Source organism: Biomphalaria glabrata, chromosome 11 (genome assembly GCF_947242115.1).
Source record: "Biomphalaria glabrata chromosome 11, xgBioGlab47.1, whole genome shotgun sequence".
Lineage (NCBI taxonomy): Eukaryota > Metazoa > Mollusca > Gastropoda > Planorbidae > Biomphalaria > Biomphalaria glabrata.
In genome coordinates this window covers 41,477,578-41,497,787 of record NC_074721.1, presented here as the reverse complement: position 1 = coordinate 41,497,787, position 20,210 = coordinate 41,477,578, and the positions used below count along the sequence as shown (strand labels likewise).

Below are 20,210 nucleotides of genomic sequence, written 5' to 3'. Positions count from 1 at the left end.
TTCGCCTAAGACCATCAAAAATATGGATAGTTATTGTCTATTCATCTATTGCTGTATGTGTGTGTGAGAGAGAGAGAGAGAGAGAGTTGGGGTCGCGGCAGAGTGGGAAATTGTAAAAAGGGGTCGCCGTGCTTAAAAGGTTGAGAACCGCTGAGGTAAAACGTCTCAGAGATACTCCACTGTATTCCTTCCTCCACAGTTCCATAACAGAGGTTGGATCATTAAATGCGTTATACAAGAGTTGATGAATATTGTATTATAATTAATGGTGAATGTTGACCATGTCCTCCAACGCTTGGCTGCATGGTCGTGCGGTTTGCGCGCTGGACTGTCGTTCAGATTTATCTATTGTTTAAGGTTCAAACCCTGACCGCTCCCATCCCCCATCGTCCTGCGGGAGGTTTGGACTAGGAAGTAATTATTTTCAACTCTGAAGGAACATCCGAAACATTTTACAAACATTTTTACGCTCTGGCCCTAAAACCCTCCTATAGAAGAAAAACTATAAGGAGAACTGTCATATCTGGAAAACACTGCGCAGTTCATCACAGATATGAGATTATTAATTCGAAATTTTCGACATGTAAAATGAGAACGAAGAAGAAGAATTGTGAATTGAAATGTTTGAAATGGCACATATATCATATAGTGTAAATATTGTCACGTCCCTAGTGACACTTCATTACAAAATGAGGACATTGTACCTATCTCAAATCAGGTCAGCGCACTCATGCTTTAATGCCAGAAAGACGCCGATTAAAACTTAGTTCAAGGCTACAGCAGGGAAACATAATTAACGTAGGTTTAATTACAAAAACAATTAAAAGGAAAAATAAATGTAAACGGGTCAAGGAGTCTAGGATGGGTATTGAGATGTCATGGTTCTTTATTCTAAGAAAAGATATAAAAGGAGGAGTGTTAGTTTGAGACGGGAGAGAAAGCTAGAAAGTTAGACTTAGAAGTCGCTAGTTTAGAGTAAATATTTACTCATTTTATTAATCATTTTCACTGAATCCTGTATCTGCTTTATATATCTTTGTACATACGTTTATTGTTTCAAGTTCAAGTTTTAAATAATTAAAACTCAAGAAAACATATCAGCACTTTGTTACTTCATTGATTATTAAAGTGTTTGAACTATAATTAAGGCACCTCCGAACCTGCATATGTCACAAGTTTATCTCATCAAGATCTTCAAGTCAAATAAACATAATAAACACGTGACAAATATAATACATATGAGTCTAATGAATCACTCACATAAATTTGCATACATTAACTCATATATGCTAGCATATTTACAGACATATTCGTTAACACACCTAAGCCACACTTGCATTCATTGTGTAAAACACACACATGCTAAACGCATTCACACATGCGCCCCTCGTGAGCACGCCTATACACACACACACACACTGGTCAATCTGAACATAAATTCACACTCGACCCCAAGCTGAACACATGCGCGTGTAAGCCTACCCTATACTTATACACATACTGTGTACTAATTGCATCGCACACACACACACATGTTTACCCATCTAAACACACGACAAAACACTCACACACACACACACGTGGACCCAGCTAAACACATTCCTCCAGAAGTAGCGAGAATGAACCGAAAAAAAAAAATTTCCCAGCACCAGCCTCAGCCTCAGCACCAGTCTCAGTGTTGCGCTCTCGGCTTACAAAATAAACAAGGGGCTGAGGGGCTGTAAGTCTTCCTTCCCGAGGCACACCGCGGCCACATTGCGGGGACAATCTCGCTTTATTTACGCTCTTACCCAGAAATCTTCGCGCGGGTGCGTGCTGACATTTTCTCAACTCATCTGCGGACCCCAACGGCATGGTCGTTAACCTACCCCCCCCCTCCCATACCAATGTTTTTCAACATGTAACAAAACGTCTGGGGTTCATAAAGTACACAGTTCTGAGAACCATTGTACAAAGATGAGATAAGATAAGATAAAATAAGATGACAAGATAAGATGACAAGATAAGATGATAAGATAAAATGATAAGATAAAATGATAAGATAAGACTATAAGATAAGACTATAAGATAAGACTATAAGATAAGACGATAAGATAAGATGATAAGATAAGATGATAAGATAAGATGATAAGATAAGACGATAAGATAAGATGATAAGATAAGATGATAAGACAAGACAAAATGATAAGATAATGCGATGGCAAAATAAAGATAAGATAAGATAAGATCAGTTTTGAGAACTATTGTACAAATATAAGATAAGATAGGATGATAAGATGATAAGTTAATATGATAATATAAGATGATAAGACAAGACAAGATGATAAGGTAATAAGATGGCAAAATAAAATAAAATAAAGATAAGATAAGATGGCAGGATGACCAGATAAGATAATAAGATGAGAATGTAAGATAATAAGATGAGAATATAAAATGATATGATAAGGTGATAGTATAAGATAAGACGATAAAATAAGATAAGACGACAAGGAGATAAGGTAATTTACGGGTCCAAACACATTGAAATGCTTTTTAACTATAATTGTCCACCTCAGCGTTAGTACTAAAGCAAAGAAAACTGTACAGCTGTACAACATTAGTTCCAAATCTAAGAAAGACATATTGATAAAGACACATTGATAAAGACACATTGATAAAGACACATTTCTTATTCCATACACTACGACAAAATCGTACAAGTGCTCCTTCTTCCCTAGTAGCATTAGAGCGTACAACGAGTTGGCTGAATCAGCCAGGAAAACAATTGTCTTTGCAGAGATTGAGTCTATGATTAACATGCAGGACTAGATTGAATTATCGATACATGTATGAAGTATGGTCTTTTAAGAAACGACGTCTGTAATCTATAAGATAAGAATATAAGATTAGTTAAGGCTGGTCATCGAGTCCGAAGATTAATTAAGAACGCAGTATTTCATGAGACTAATAGATCTAGCTTGAATCGGGAAATGACTCTGACTTTACGTTTGCTCGTCTGTGCGATTGCACGCTCGGTTCTCTCCCCTCTAATGAAGCTGAACTAACGCTGTAGTTTAAGGTGGTTGCAGTGGTATACATCTATCTGAATTAAATGTAATAAACCGCTTGGTGGCTTTTTCTTTTTACAAAACTTATATCAACTCACTCTGTCTGTCTGGTAAAAAGTCAGTACACGTTATTTCTCTGACACACAAAGGCTGCGGCCTATTCGGACATGCCAAGCTATTAAACATGAATTAAAATCCACCGACTAAACACAGTCGTCATTCCAACAGCAACGTATCTACACGAGACATGGAAGTCATCTGCCTAAATCTAGAAAACACTAAATGTAGCTTAACAAAAATGGCTGAGACGGATTTTGGGAGTCAGTTATACAGATCGGGTCTCGAACAAGGAAATTCTATCCCGAACTAGGACTCGACCACTTAAGGAGGTAGTGGACAGAGCGTCGCATGAGGTTTGCGGGACATGTCCTCCGACAAAATGAATTACGCATACCAAGAGTTGCGACGGCATGGAGGCCAATACAACGAAAGCGCAAACAGGGACGTCCTCGTATGTCTTGGCGCCACACTTTCATGGCGACATCTAGCCGCCCAATGCAGCAAACGGCGAGAGAGGATCTAAGTCTGGTTTGGTTTGGTTCAGTATCGACGATTTTTAGTGTTAATTTAACAAGTTTTTTTTCTCAAAAGCCATCAAGTGTTTCCAAATGTATTCTGCTAGTTTCATTTTTACGATCCAAAATGTTTAAAATATGCAAAAATAGTAGACTAGATAAAAATTCTAGATTAAAAGATTTTAATATCTGGTATTATACTGGAACACACCGATGATCACATAAGCATCGAAATTTAAAATTGAATAGCGCAAGTTCTGGAGTAGAGGATACTTGTATCATTTTTCGTCTCTAGTGGGCTCAATGGTTAGGATGGTTAGGTAGTATGTATTTGATATTAAATAATATTTCTATTACTATTATTATATTTTTAGGTTAATCACTTTTCAATTGTTTATGATTTAATACTTGTGAATTATGAGAACTTACAAATAGAAACATATTAAAAAAAAAAAAAAAGCCCACAAAAGAGGCAAGATGGCCCATAAAAGAGACACATAAAGCGCAAAAAAGAGGCGAAGAAAAGAGGCCTAAGGCCCAAGGATTCCTATGATGATAAAGCTAAAATTGAATAGCGCAAATTCTGAGGTTTCCTTTAAAAAAAAAAATAATTAGTGTGAATTTGAGAAAGAAAAATCAAGTAGTCATTTATTTACTCAAATAAACTTTTTTCCATATCTATTACTTGTTGACTGTCTAAACCTAAACCGAAACTCTGGCCCATCTTGTAGCAAGGCATTTTCACTTTCACCTGTGCTTTCAAATGTCTCGAAAAAATTGGGAACCCCAAAAAATTGCTCACATTTTTTGCTTGACTCATCGCTGAAAGTAATACATCTTGTTTAACGCTTGACTTTAGCCAGTGTGTGTGTGTGTGTTTGTGTGTGAAAGAGAGAGAGAGAGGGAGAGAAAGAGAGAGAAAGACAACGTGGGTATGTGTGTATTTTCTTTTTCAATTTTTCTTTTCAAACTAAAATTTTTTGTTCCACATTAGAGAGTTATACTAGCTTACAAAAATAACTCTCTTTCCTCCGTCCTCCGTTGCTTGTTCTGGATGTGTATTCCTTCATAATATTTATATCTTAAAGGAATCTCGAATTTTTATGAGAGAACTTTATAAGTGGAGCATTGCAAATGGAACGTTTTATGAACTGTCTTGTATACTGAACATATTTTGAACATTATTTGACAAAGCATAGTAGGGTTGTTATTGCATGAGATGGTCATGTATATAATCATTCCATTCATAATAAAATGCTTCCAGCGGCATAAGTTTGAAATAACCGCTGACAACCATTTTAACTCCTGGCCTTTAAGAGTGTATCAGATATTAAGTCCGGAGGAACTGTTTAACTCCAACAGGAGAAAGGGCGAATCGAGGAACTGGCGACCAAACCAGTAAGTTTCGGACAGGATTGGCTTCTTAGTTTTCGCTGGCTACCCACCTAGGAGAAGGAAAACTCAAACCTCTGCTGACTTGCAGCTGTACCCAAACATGGGAAAGGCTTCGGGAGTTAACCCTGAAGGAAAAAAAGTATGAGCCGGCGACCCGTAAGCGGTCTGTGGCACGTGGTGTTACACACTGGCAAATCGGCACCTTTGACACGGAGGTCACAGGCAGATCCCCTGACCCGAAACTGTATCGGCCATTGATTTGGATAGTTCAGCAGCAGAAAGATACAGTAGTTGTATGTGCGACACCGTTCTGGCGATAGCTAATGTCCAGGCATACACGTCTGACTCTGAAAGCCGTATAATATATAAGTACTACATGTGGGAAGTGTGGTCGAGAGGCTAAGTGCGCTTGAACTTGGCTTGGCTTGGCTACCTAGAAGGGGGCTCGAGGTTCGACACCCGACTCGGGCAGAGTTGTGTTTACTGAGCGCCTAAAGGCAGCTCGGAAAACTAACTCCTAGATACCCCCTCCCCCCCCCACCGGTCCACAAATGAGATTGGACCAAAAGCGCTCTGAGCATGCTATAAGCATGAAAGTAGCGCTATATAAAAGCTATAATAATAATAATGTAACGTAAGGGGAAACTTTAAATGACATGATAACTTGAAATAAATACACCGGAACTCTGTGTGGCATTTTACGTCTCGAGAGACGATCTTTTCCCTTTGCAATTTCTTGTGTGACTAAAGATCGCAGGTTGGGCATATGTAATCACCAGGCGCCGTTGCATTTTCACCCTTCTTTCTGCTTCTGTTGTGTATGACATCTGCAATCCGTGACCCCTCCTTTATGCTCTCTCTCCATGTGGATCTGTCCATGCCACCTCTTCCCAGCTGTTAGTGTCGATTTGGAAGAGCTTCATGTCGCGTTTGCATACATCCGTATGACGTATGACTTTTAGGTCACCAGAATAAGAAAAACAAAACAAATATATACTTTAAAAAAAAAACACACTTATATTAAGTCTGATTGTATCAGTTAAGTCTGATTGTATCAGTTAGTTTGGATCAGTCATGTAATTTTATGCATGACTGACTTAGATATAATAAATTTGTGTGATGGGAAATATTTTTTAGCGATTGTTTTTGTTTAGCGCTATTTCCTGCTTTTAGCTTTCTCGGTAAGCTCTGATTCTATCAATTGTCTGGAAAAGTTGGAAAGGGTTGGGGAAAAAAGAACCGGGAATCTGAGTGAGCGTTGTATAATAGAACGGCCTGAATTCAAACTCGTGGGCAAAAGCCTTCTCATACTTCTCAAGCCAACACGGTAACCCTTCTGCTGGCGAAGAGGGTATGAACATGGAAGATTGTATGGAAGACAGACAGACAGACAAAGTGAGTATATATAAGCTTTGTAAAAAAAAATTGTAGATCTATATACCAAGCCTCTCTTTCTCTCTCTTTCCATCTTTCTCTCTCTCTCTCTTTCTCTTTTTATCTGATTCTCTCTTTTTCTCGTTATTTCAGTATCTCTTCATTTATTCTGATTATACATTTTATTCCTACATATTTGCCTAAATGCTATTTCTATCCAACAGAACTCCAGTCAGCATATTCACACCCTTTCCTTGTTTTTTTTTTCTTATAATACATGTCATGATTTTTTAAAACTTCTTATTCCCCCCCCCCCATTTCCCTTTTTAAAGTTAAAGAAAACCCCCCTCTCTTTCATAAACAATCATAACTCCCTATTTTCTTCTTCCACGCTCTCCACCCTCCGAAGTCAATTTTGTTTTAAAAGTCTCTTTCTCCCGCTTCTGAGTAATTTCCCCTGTATACCCACACTGTAGAGGAACTAATTAGTAGACCCAACTGTGGCGCAGGTGCAACTTTTAGAACTTTGTCCTCGGTGGAAGAGTTTTTCGCTTTAAACAAATAAATCTACGCTGATCTATTGGAAGGTTATGGGGGGCGCGGTGGCTGAGCGAGAAGGCGCTTGGCTTCCGAACCGGTGGTTCGAATCCTGGTTAAGACTGGGATTTTTTATTTCGGGATCATTGGGCGCCTCTAAGTCCACCCAGTTCCTGACACTAGTTTGGGAAAAGTAAAGGCGATTAGTCGTTATAACAGCCACACAACACCATAGTTAACCGTGGGCTAAATAAACAGATTGACCTTTACAACATCTGCCCTATAGATCACAGGGTCTGATACGAATTTTTTATTTTTTTTTAGAATTTCGTATAACTAATTTAGTATAACCATCGGCCATAGAAACCGGTTACGTTTACATTGTCGAAAAAGGTACATTTTGTTTTACACTGAAAAAAGTTTACTATAAGTTAGACAGTAAAGCATCACAAATAGCGGGGCTATATTTACTTGTAAAGCACTAAGTGGAAGAAGTAAAAAACATAAACGTTTTATAACAGGTTTTCAGGTTTGGCCATTTAAAGAAAAATTTTAGAAGCTTTCGATCTTGCAATTGTTATCCTCGTATAACATTGACCAACTAAAATACTCATTTCAATTACATATATTCCAATCAACATATGTAAGCATAACGGTTGTCGAAACAAAGTAACCTACATATATTTTCAATTTTTATATTAAGAATAGGCCAAAAATATGAGTGCGGCGGATGAGCTCCGATCCAATGATCGAAAGTTAACAAGATGGAAGCCAAAATCTACATGACCCATTTGCCAGATTTACTCCAAGACATATATCAAAAAAAAGTTAAGAAATAAATAAAAAGTCGAAAGGGAAAAAAAGAAACGAAATTAAAAATGTCCATAACTTGTTATTTATTCCCTGTGTCCTTGTATTGTGCACCACAAACTATGCAATTCCTTATACCCCATTTTAAGAGATACACTTTTACTTTATACAAACCTCATATCATCACACTCTGTCTGTCTGTCGGTCTGTCTGTCTGTCTTGTACAAATCATATGCCCATCATTTCTTCCACCTTTCATTCTTGAATCAAGTTGTAACTTTGCACAATGATTCATTGTTGACGACAACACATTAAGTATTTAAAAAAAAAATAATAACCAATTGGTTAATTAATTAGTCGCAATTTATTAATTTTGTTAAATCTTGAGGTACTGAGATGTGTGGTAGAGATTGTGCGGTTCTTACCCTTTGTTTTGTTTTTTTAAAGAATTCTTTATATATATATATATATATATATATATATATATATATATATATATATATATATATATATATATATATATTTAATTCTACCGTTTTATTCAATGAAAAAAAAAAAAGATTTCAGCTCTTACCTTTCGGTTTGTTTTCTTTCTTGTCGATATCCGGTGATATACAGGATGAGGCCCCAACAGGAGACAATGGCCCCGTTCCACATAGAGAGTGGTATCCAGACCCGTTGTTGTCATACTGGGTCCTCTGGTGCTGTGGCGGCACCAGCGGTGGGGAAGGATACGCCGGGTGGGGCGAATGGTGCGACGGATGTGTCCCGTGCATCCCGACGCCCATGCCCGACGGGGCCACGGGCTGGTGTAGGGACGAGCCGTAGTCTTTGCCCATGTTGGGCGACATGGAGAAGTAGTGGGAGGGGGCCCTGTGGTGGCCCAGGGCGGAGCCCATCTGTCGGTCCAGCGAGTTGTTGGACAGTCCGTGCGAGTGGTACAAAAGGTTCCAGTCAGCGGCGGAATACGGGGAATAGCCCAGGTGCCCACCAGCGGCGTGAGCCATGCCCACGCTTGCACTCTGCATGCAGTCGCTGAATGGGGCCCCACGAGGCAAGAAGCGGCCCATGCCGTAGTTGCAGGAGGCAGGGCTGAAGGAGTTCATGTTGCCTCTAGCGGAGCAACTCACTCTTTCCATGCTCTCCATTTCACGTTAGAAAAAAAATCCTCACCGGAAGTGAATTTAATTGGTTCCTTTTTCGCGTAGTCGCTCGTCCTCTTGAGCCGTCTGCTATGACAACTGCTGACGTCACATGTGTAGTTTCCTTGTAATCCAACGTGTTGTTTGAAACCGGTTTAATCCTGTCAGCTAAACATCTTAGTGCAGACCTTGTGCAGGGAATTTGAGGTTCAACATTTGTTTTTGGTGTTTTCTGTGTAAAAATAAGGAAATAAATAAACAGCTTAATCAACACAATAATAAATATATGAAAAAAAATGGAGGCCTGTTTGTGTGTTTTAGTTTGAAAAGAAAGATTTCTTTTTTTATAAGCAAATAGCTTTATATAGAATACGATGTGTAAATGTGAACACATATAAACAAATACAAATTTTAATAATGATAATTTAAAGTAGTAAAAGTTTCCCTTCCAGACCTTGCGATCTATCGGGCAGATGATGTTAAGGTCATCTGTTTCTTTGGCCAACGGTTAACGGGCAGGGTGTCATGTGGCCAGCGCAACGACAAACCGCTTGACTTTCCCCAACTAAAGTCAGGTAGCCATTTGAGTTGGTCGGACTCAGGGGCGCCCTAAAAATCCAGAAATTCAAAATCAGTCTTCAAAGAGATTCGAACCCAGGACCCCAGGTTCGAAAGATAAGCGCTCAATCACTCAGCCACCTCGCCCCCTATAATCTACATATACAATACTCTTTATGCCTCAAGAGTTTGGACACCAAGTAATGGAAAGATAACTCTTTTATTTCTGCAAGTCGGACGAACTAGAGTTACTCCAAGTAATTTTAGAGGTGAAAAAAAAGAGGGGGGGGGGGAGAACAAGTAATATTCACCCGTCATTAAATAGCAGGGGCGGACTTAATCATTATAACCAAGAAGTCATGGAAAGAGAACAAGTAATCTACTCTGTATTCACCCGTAGCTAAATTGCAGGGCCGAACTTAACCATTGTGGGGCCCAATGCGAAACGGATTACGCGGGGCCCAGTTTGGGTAGAGATACGGATAATAAGTGAAATTAAAAGAGTTCGGTATTACAAAATATCTTGGCTTTGCATTTTACTCATTCTTTACTACGCACAGAATTACTACACGAGCCTTGCGTGTAGCGAAGTCATAACGAAGTCATAGATCACTCTCAATAGCAAGAATTACCAAATGTTTCAATCTATCTTTGAGAATTGTTGACCTCAAGTAATTCTTCATTAGTTTGAGGCGCGACAAGCTTCTTTCACCAGATTCCACAATTACGTGATAATGCCGTTCCCTTTTTTTTTTTATCGCGCGTAGGATTGGCGTTTCCCATATTGAATGACAACCCAAAATGACAATTTTTGTCTATATATTTCAGGAGATTTGTATGATTTTTCAAAAGATTTTAATAATTTCCGGATATTTCCAGGACTTTTTCGTATATTTTAAAATTTCAAGAGATTTCCAGGAGCTCCTGGTAAATCAGGAGGTCGCGGAAAATCTGTTATAAGGTATAAAATGGTTTAATTTAATAATTTACACCTAGGATTAGCGAGGGTCCTATGAAAGTGCGGGACCTACTGCGGTCACATAAGGTCGGCCCTGCAAAATAGCGGTGTATGCTACGCCGCCGGTCGACTAGTGATAATATAATGCACTATCAGTGAGAAATCGGAGTGGAGAATCGTAGCCATTGAAATGATATGATGAGGATTCTAAGTATCACCTACAAAGATCGCAACATCAATGAGGAAATCCAAAACAGAATCACAATGGCGATAGGGCCTCACGATGACTTTCTGAAATAAAGGCCGGTTTATGGCCACTGCAACATTTAAAATTCAATTAAAGTTTTTGGTCAAAGATTTTTCACTATTTTTTTTATGCACAAAATGTGTGTAGTAGTGAATATTGCTTGACTTTAATTTATCTATTTCGATACAATATTTAATATTCTGTGACTATTGTCACATTGTTGTTCGGTAGTTAGTGACATTTATTGGTTGAGGATCGCGAGACTCGCTTGTTTATGGAGAATAGGATCTCGCGCGGGGAAATCAAGAGGACCACAGTTGAATTGTGGGGTGTTAATCACATGGTCAAGTAGTAGACCTCAGAAATATTGTAGAAGACAGACGTGTCTTGTATTTAAGATGAAAGTATTATTAGCTTTGTATTTGATGAATTTATTTGGAGTACACTATTGTTTTATGTGAAATATTCTTGATTTCTTGATGGCTGAAGTTGCCAATATTTTGTAAGCTGTTTAATTATCATAATAAAAGTGTCATCTGCTACCTATTGTGTATCTTATATGAGTCTATATGTTGTGGTGATATTACTCAGTAACTCTAGTGGACATGCGCAACATCAAGTTTGGCGTGGATAAAGATATTTAGTTAATACATGAAGAATACTTCATACCAGAAGAGGTATCCATAATAATACAAGAAGCACTTATTCAAATAATGCCTGACACCTATTCTACGGGACATTAAGAAGATATATGTGTTTCCTTTTTTTTATATTTCCTAAGGAGTCTAGCCGAAATTGATGCCTCTCCAGGAATCAATCAAGACATGAAGGAAGCATTATAAAAGCTAGTGACAGTCCACAAATGTATTCTTACATGGCTTGAATGTTACACGCTTGAATGTTACATGGCTTGAATGGTACATGCTTGAATGTTACATGGCTTGAATGTTACATGGCTTGAATGTTACATGGCTTGAATGTTACATGGCTTGAATGTTACATGGCTTGAATGTTACATGGATTGAATGTTACATGGCTTGAATGTTACATGGATTGAATGTTACATGGCTTGAATGTTACATGGCTTGAATGTTACATGGCTTGAATGTTACATGACTTGAATGTTACATGGCTTGAATGTTACATGGCTTGAATGTTACATGGATTGAATGTTACATGGCTTGAATGTTACATGGCTTGAATGTTACATGGCTTGAATGTTACATGGATTGAATGTTACATGGCTTGAATGTTACATGGCTTGAATGTTACATGGCTTGAATGTTACATGGCTTGCATGTTACATGGCTTGAATGTTACATGGCTTGCATGTTACATGCTTGAATGTTACATGGCTTGAATGTTACATGGCTTGAATGTTACATGCTTGAATGTTACATGGCTTGAATGTTACATGGCTTGCATGTTACATGCTTGAATGTTACATGGCTTGAATGTTACATGGCTTGAATGTTACATGGATTGAATGTTACATGGCTTGAATGTTACATGGCTTGAATGTTACATGGCTTGAATGTTACATGGCTTGCATGTTACATGGCTTGAATGTTACATGGCTTGCATGTTACATGCTTGAATGTTACATGGCTTGAATGTTACATGGCTTGAATGTTACATGCTTGAATGTTACATGGCTTGAATGTTACATGGATTGAATGTTACATGGATTGAATGTTACATGGCTTGAATGTTACATGGCTTGAATGTTACATGGCTTGAATGTTACATGGCTTGCATGTTACATGGCTTGAATGTTACATGGCTTGCATGTTACATGCTTGAATGTTACATGGCTTGAATGTTACATGGCTTGAATGTTACATGCTTGAATGTTACATGGCTTGAATGTTACATGGCTTGCATGTTACATGGCTTGAATGTTACATGGCTTGAATGTTACATGCTTAAATGTTACATGTTATGTCAAGAAAGCAAATTATTTCTGATGTAAAACGATTAAAAAGTTCCCTCTTTCAGACCGTGAGATCTATGAGGCAGGTGACGTTTCTGTGGCCAAGGTTAACGAGGGTATCATGTGGCCAGCACAACGAACAACCGCCCTTACTTTCCCCAACTCATGTCAGGTACACATTACAGCTGGGTGCACTCAGATGTATCATAAATATCCCGAAATTTAATTCCCAGTCTTCACCTGGATTTCAAACTTCGGGACAAGTCATGCGCTTTACCCCTCAGCCACTACCAGAGGCGTAGCTAGGAATTTTCCATCGCTTGGGGGCCCGGGGGAATTGACCTTTTTGGGGGCCCCTACTTTTTGCGTAATTATTAATTTCTAATGTAACAAAAACTCATTGGGGCCCCCCTCAAGTGTGGGCCCGGGGGGGATTTTCAAATTCTCCCCCTCCTCCCCCCACCCTAGCTACGCCACTGGCCACTGCAGCTCCAATTTATGATGCACAGAGCAAAACATTATTCAAGACATTTTATGTGTGTCTTAGAAACATATTTTTTGTAATTATCTATTCTTCATTATGGGAGAATGCTTCACTATAAAGACTGAAGCATTATGAATAGTTGATAGTGTTCAAGTTGGTAGTGTTCAGTTATGCTTACAAAATGCATGGAAGTGACAGAGAAAGAGTGTGAGTTAATAAAATGGTGGTCAAGATTGTTGTATTTTATTAAATAATAGTTTAATTACTTTTTAGGTATTTAAGACAGGCGAAAAAAAGACGGAAAGAAAACTTAAATATACGGCTATTGGACACGGGCTTTGTCTGCACTAGATGTGGGGAAAATATGCAGGTCGCAACTGGGCTTACGTAATCAACACTCATTCTATCGAAGACATTGCCATTATCAAAATGCATTTTTTTATATAATTAGAAATCATTGTGTTATATTTGTAAAAAAATAATAATAATAATAATAAAGTTACTTTGTAATATTGGAGATATTTTTAGGCCTTTCTGTGTAGCAGATATACTGCACTCTTTCAGCAGATCGTTCGTTCCGGTAGATTTTGTCATTTACTGAACGATATTAAAGAGCTTCCGTATAACATATGTCTTAGTATAATTCTTTACTTTTTATTTCATAATAAATTTAATAATAATAATAATAATATATACAAAAAAAAAAAAAAGAAAAAAAATCGCTACCATCACCGTACTACTTTTCCATACTATAAGGAAAACCGAAATGGAAATTTTAAGAATCTAGGCTTGGCGCTTAAGCGTCTGTTAAAGTTGTCTAAAACAATACATCCTGTGTTTTATATCACCTGAAGGGATAATAACAACTGACCTCAGCGATACCTTCAAGGCCCTTAACATTCCTAAGAAGATTCTCGTTGCCTGTCAACTGGCGGTACTGCTGCAGACCTGCCACATCACCACAATTATTTTTTAGTGAATACTACTCAAGAGACTACAATGAATTTTGTTTCTCTTTAACGAAACTCGACCATGGCTGTGCCAGAGAATGAATACTCGTTCGTTTCTAACATGATAATAATAATAATCATTTTTAATGTCCGTAAGAAAATGCATTACTTTTACTACGTCAGAAATATATTTATACATGAAGGTCCCATAAAAAAAGAGCAATCTTACATTATATTCTAAACAGTATATTTATAGATCTGCTTATAGCTCTAAAAATAGTTGACAAGTTCTTTTGTACTAAACATTTTTAAGATAAAACTAGAGATTCACTAAAATGCAACACAATATTGAATATTGCAAGAGACATAATGTAGGCCTGTATACTCAAATAGGATTGGTTTATTGCAGGATGTCTGCTGTTAATGGGTGTCTGGTCAGCGGATGTGAAGGATTTTACAAATTAATAAAAAAAAAAATTAGTGCTTTTCTGTACTAGTTGTTCTCGGCTTGATCTCAATTCCATATTTATCTTATTACAAATTTTGACTAAAAATATGATTTTGTTGTTGGCAAAGAAATCTCTTCTTATATCTAAATTCTCTTGAGCTGTATAGAGGAGACTCCTATACTGCTGATCATTGCTTTGACATCAGTTTTTCATTTCTGATGCTACTCAGGCTGGTTACGGATTCTACTGTCTTTAAGAGACATTTATCTAAAAGAACAGATTTCATGTTAGTCACCTTGCTAGTTATTTTGCTAAGTGGCCTACTAGCCCTGGCAATCAGATCATTACATAGAAACTGATATAAACTTTGTCACATGTAAATTATAAGTGAGTCTAGTATGAAGGTACATTAAGTTTATTTTTTTTTAATAGTTATAATGTTTTGTTTGGTGTAGTGCACAAATTGTAAATTTCCTTACAGACAATAAAAATTATTAGTATTAATTTTATAATTTTATTATTATTATTATTGCAAAAAATGCTATTAAAAAGAATTCTCATAATGCCCACCTGCAATTAAAAATATAGGTCTATATATATGATCCATGTCCCCAATACGTACAATTCTAGAGGCTTAAATTAATATACACATTGTCCAAAGAAACGGGAATTTATCAGTTTTTATCATATAGTTCGAATTTTTGCATTAAAAACAGGTGAACGTTGTTTTGATTGTAGTAATCGGTGGTAATTATTTAAACATTGACCTCAATACTTTCAAACTAAAACTTTACGAAGATTGTGTGTCTCAATGTAAATAGTCTAAATCTCAGTGGTCGCAAATCGTTATGGAAAATAGTTTTCAGTTTTAAAATGTGAAATTAATTCTCTGTCTGTCTGTCTGGTACAAATCTTGTATACATTATTTTACCCACTTCCCATTCTCAGGTCAAGTAGAAACTCTACACAATTATTCATTGTCGAGGACATCATATGAATAAATGAATTAAAAACAAAACCTATTAGTTAATCAACAGTTGTAATTAATTATTTTTGCTTTAATAATCATCTTTATTATCCATAAGGAAATGTGTCTTACAATTTGTGCATCGCAACAAAAAATAAATACAAATAAAACAAAGGCATAAGGACTTGAGAAAACAAAATATACATTCTCATCCAAAGTTACATGTGAAATGTTTATATCAAATAGTTGAATTGTATTTAAGGGTTTGGTTGACGTGGAGAAAAGGAGCTTTTTATGTCTGGTTGTATTTGTAATCATAAAATTGCAAAATTCTGACCCAGATGATGTTTTCGATTTATATAGAAAATGTTCAGCTTTGGGGAGATAAGCCTTGTATACCAATTTAGGTCGTTCGCTAAAAATTTGTAAACAAACATTTTATTTTTATAACCACTTGAATAGCTTAGTGGTTAGCGACATGACAGATGCAGACGCGTGAACGTCGCAAGACCAGGAGAGTAACTTACGCAATTGTGTACAGTTATGATTGATTCAAAACAATAATTACAATGTCACTCTATCTAAGCGAGGAGTTTATAGAGTAATATTTATATGTAATTTGTCGCCTTCGATTCTTTATTGGTAGAGTGTCGCTGTTTTTAGGACAAGTCCGCTAAAAATCATTTTGTCTTCTATCTCACGTAGGTCTACTTCGATCTGTCCGGAACTTTGATATTATAAATCATTTGGAATTATTTTTATATTTTATTCTTTTTTTTTTTTATTTTTATAGATAACTAGCTTATGAACGTAAAACATATTTATTCATTTTTTTAAAACCCCTTTTTAAACATAATTTATTAGTGTAAAAACGAACTCATTCATAAAAGCAGTGTATGTACCACAGAAATATATATACTGCACAATTCAGAATATGTAAGAAAATAAACTTACACAAAAAGTAATTTATGAGAATTAGCGAATATATTTATTGACTAGCGTAGCTGGGCGGGGGGGGGGGGGGAGAGGAATTTGAAAACCCACCGGGCCCCCACTTTTTTTTTCGGGGGGGGGGCAAGGGGCAAATGAGTGTTTTTTACATTAAATATTAAATATCGCGCAAAATGCAGGAGCCCACAATGAGGTCAAGCATCTCGGGCCCCGATATGATAGAAAATTACTAGCTACGCCCCTGCCAATAACTAGGCGACCAAAAAGGCACAAAGAGAAAGGCTTACGTCTTACACCGTCTTCAAGGACACATTTCAAGAATGTTCTTCTTTCTTCTCTAATCCTGTCTAGAGCATGGAACGGGTTGCCTTAATCAGTCAAGAAAACTTATGACAGTAGAATCCACCTCTATAATTAACATTCACGACTCGATTAACACATGGATACGGGTAGGACGTAATTATCTTTTTTTTTTTATTATTTATCTGTAATCAGTAAGCTAAGAAATACAAAAACAAAACAAAAACAAAAAAAAAACTAAAATAGTACTTAGAAAGACACAAAGATAAAAGCACATTTCCTATTCCACTAGCGAAGACAAAATTCAAACAAATTCTCTTTCATGTCTTTAGGTTTTAGAGAATGGAATGTGTTGCCTACATCAGCCAGGAAAACCAAAGACTTTGCGGAGCTTAAGTCATTGATTAGCAAGCATGATTAGATTGACACATGAAATGCGTAGGACGTAATTATCTTTTTTTAAAGAAACGTCTGTAACATATAAGATAAGAGCGTGGAATGGCTTGACTGAATTAGCTAGGAAAAAACAAGGACCTTTCTAATTAGCATGCACTTGTAGTACGAAATTATCTTTTGTTTTTAAGGAATGTCCGTAGGCCTAACTTTTATAAAATACAACAATATATTCCATTTTAGATGCTGCCACACATGGTATATGAAATAGGCCTATGCATATTATGTCATTGTGTGTTATATAACGGGTTTTCTTTGAATGCATATTTGAATTTCAAAGTTTCGATTTCTATTATCTGAGCTGTCCACAAAGAGGTTAAAAACACGCTATAGAATCAACAATAATTAACACACTATTAATACACAGAGCACGAGCTAAATAGCCGATGTGTATCCATGGAAACAGATCAAAGGATGATTAAGCCAGCAAATGATGATGATGAAGATGAAGATGATGATGAGATACTCACTTCTGCGAAAATTCCTGCTGGGCTAATAGAGATCTAACCGTATATCCATCGACCCCAGGTCCGTGAACTTGGCGAGGCACATAGAGAAATAGCTGGAAAACGGATAACAGACTTTCAGGAAATATTCCCAGAGAATGTTGAATACAGCTCAATGCTGCCAAACGAATATAACACACAATCCTGGCAGTAAACTCATGGAAGTACAGTAACAATACAGATTTTTTTATTTTTTTTTTTGTGTGTTTCGGTTCTTAGTCGAGCTTTCCACGCTATTCCAACGCTGCTTCTGTTGGGGGTTTGCCTTAATGACGTCTGTTTCGGTAATTAGTCTTGCCTACACTCTATCAAAGGGGTGGGGGAGAATCTGCAGTCTTCTTTTTGCCTGGAACGTACTGATGGGAGGAGTTAAAGATTGATAGACGGGAAAGAGGCGTGGTCAAACGCCCCCCCCCCCCCCCCGAAAAAAAAAAACGAGGTAAGTAGTGATATAACGGAAGGCAGTTGGCGGATGAAATCTGTAAGGGCGTGGAACGCAGTGGGGGCGAGACGGAGGTAGGTCGCCCATTATTCTCAGTAGATGGGGGATTAACGATGGAGCCTATCACTAACATATGTAGACAGGGTCGGGTGGAGGAAGGGGGGGGGCGTTTCGAACGGCGGGCTCACGTCTGAACCCACGGGGGAAAACTGGCCCCAGTGTCTCTATGGTGTGGGAGTCTTGTGACATGAAATGTCAAATGGTGTCAGGTACGCCGTGACCACAGATGCCAGCGCTGAACAAGGATGGACCTTTAACGCCAGTGGCGGAGCTTTAATGAGGTCGCACAGATGATGCCTGAGATGAACAAGAAAGGACCTTTAAGACAAAAGTGAAGAGAGTGACATTTTTTTTTTCTAAAGTCTAAAGTTATTTGCATTGCAGTCTCTTTAGTTTTAGTTTGGGTGGCTGCCTGGTCGTGTGATAGATGCTCTAGACTGCCGTCTTAATGATCCCAGGTTCAAACCCTGCCGCGTCATCCCCCAGTCGTTCTGCGGGAAATATGGACTAGGCTGACCTGCTGACCACTGTCAAAACAACGTAAACTAAAACTCTATGGCCATATTACAAGGTCTTCGGGGCTCGCTAAAACCTTCCTTCAGGGAACAGTACCAGGAAAAGGAGAAGCGGACAGAGGAATCGATAGGAAGACATCATAACAGACACTGTCTTTGAAAGAGATTCTACCCAAGGCAACAGAGAGGAATGGAGAAAGACGGTCGACAGATCTTGTGGGGTGCCCCAACGGTCCAAGAGACTAATGCATAGCAGAAGGTCATTCCAGCAAAAGATAAAATTATTGGTGCTATCAGTGTGTATCGTCAGTTCATTGAACTAACACGGACTTGAACTTATATATATATATATATAGTTCGTCCATCGTGGTTCGATGAAGACCACTTTGTCATCCAGGGGTCTGAGGGCTTTGCACTGGGACTTGACCTAACACGGACTTGAACTAACACGGACAGGTCTCTTACTTGGTGCTTGACCACTCGCCGTAGTCTGAACACAGAACTGTAAAATGGCAACTTCAGGTCAGTGGAGACCAGCAACTCGTCGCCGTCACTGGTCTGGCGTATAGGGACGTGGCGATGAGCTGTAGATCTACACTGACCACAGGTCAGTGTCCAGGTCTACTATGACGATTCGTGTCGCTCGCGACACATGAAGACATTTTAAAAAAAAGGAAAAAAAATTCAATGACACGCGACCAGAGCTATGCCGTAAATAAGACGAATGGGGCGTAGGCCTCACATCTCTGCTTTATGAGGGAACATACCATATGCAGCTTATAAGATAAAATAAGATAAGAGCTTATCAACAGATCTCTTGTACAGCTTCAACGGTCCGAAAGACTAATGGGCAACAATGGACCTCATTCACCGAGCGTAAATAATCAACATTTAGCCACGTGATTCTCTATATCTTCTATACAAATTAGGATCTAATTTTTAATACACAATGGCTATCACGTGACAGTTTTTTTTTTCGTTGTCTTATCAATAAAATCACGTGACTAAATGTTGTTTGTTTACGATTGGTGAATGAGGTCAATTAGTGACTGAGAACGTAATCTCACTAATGACTAATTGCTTCATCTTTTAAAAAAATGACTGCTACAAGCACATCAAATCTATTATTGAGCACTCTGTCCAATAAATGAAGCCAGATGCTTCTACAAACATGTAAGAACAAAAATAGATTACAAAGCACTTTTAGAGCCTTCCCTCTCCTAACTGACGATACCAACGTTGATTTGACCACATTAAATTGAATTAATTTTTGGTCTTATAAACTTTAATTTGTCGATATAAAGTGAGCGCGCATATCTCTGTAATTCTATTCCTAATATAACATTTCCTGATAGCAAACAAAAAAAGGTATTAAAGTTTTAGCATAAAAGGGTAGTGAAACTGTCAAGACTTTAATCTGAATGAGTGTGTCTTGTATTAACATGGATGCCGCTTCTGGCCACGAGATCGTTCTTCGTGCATGAATCAAATACCTTTATCCACACCCAACTTGTTGTTGCGTATGTACACGTCACTGAGTGGTATCACCACGACGCA

General features: G+C 37.8%; 1 protein-coding gene across 1 annotated transcript in view; it reads right to left on the bottom strand.

Annotated features, from left to right (window-relative positions):
• The window catches only part of LOC106066606 (homeobox protein MOX-1-like), a 69,232-nt gene extending 51,351 nt beyond the window's left edge, over positions 1–17,881 (bottom strand). The window contains exons 1-2 of the mRNA XM_056004976.1: positions 17,601–17,881; positions 8,313–9,112 (exon numbers count right to left, since the gene is read on the bottom strand). Coding sequence (XP_055860951.1) covers positions 8,313–8,886 — 574 coding nt within the window. The 5' untranslated portion in view covers positions 8,887–9,112; positions 17,601–17,881. The remainder of the gene's footprint in view (positions 1–8,312; positions 9,113–17,600) is intronic.
• Positions 17,882–20,210: the final 2,329 nt, after the last annotated feature.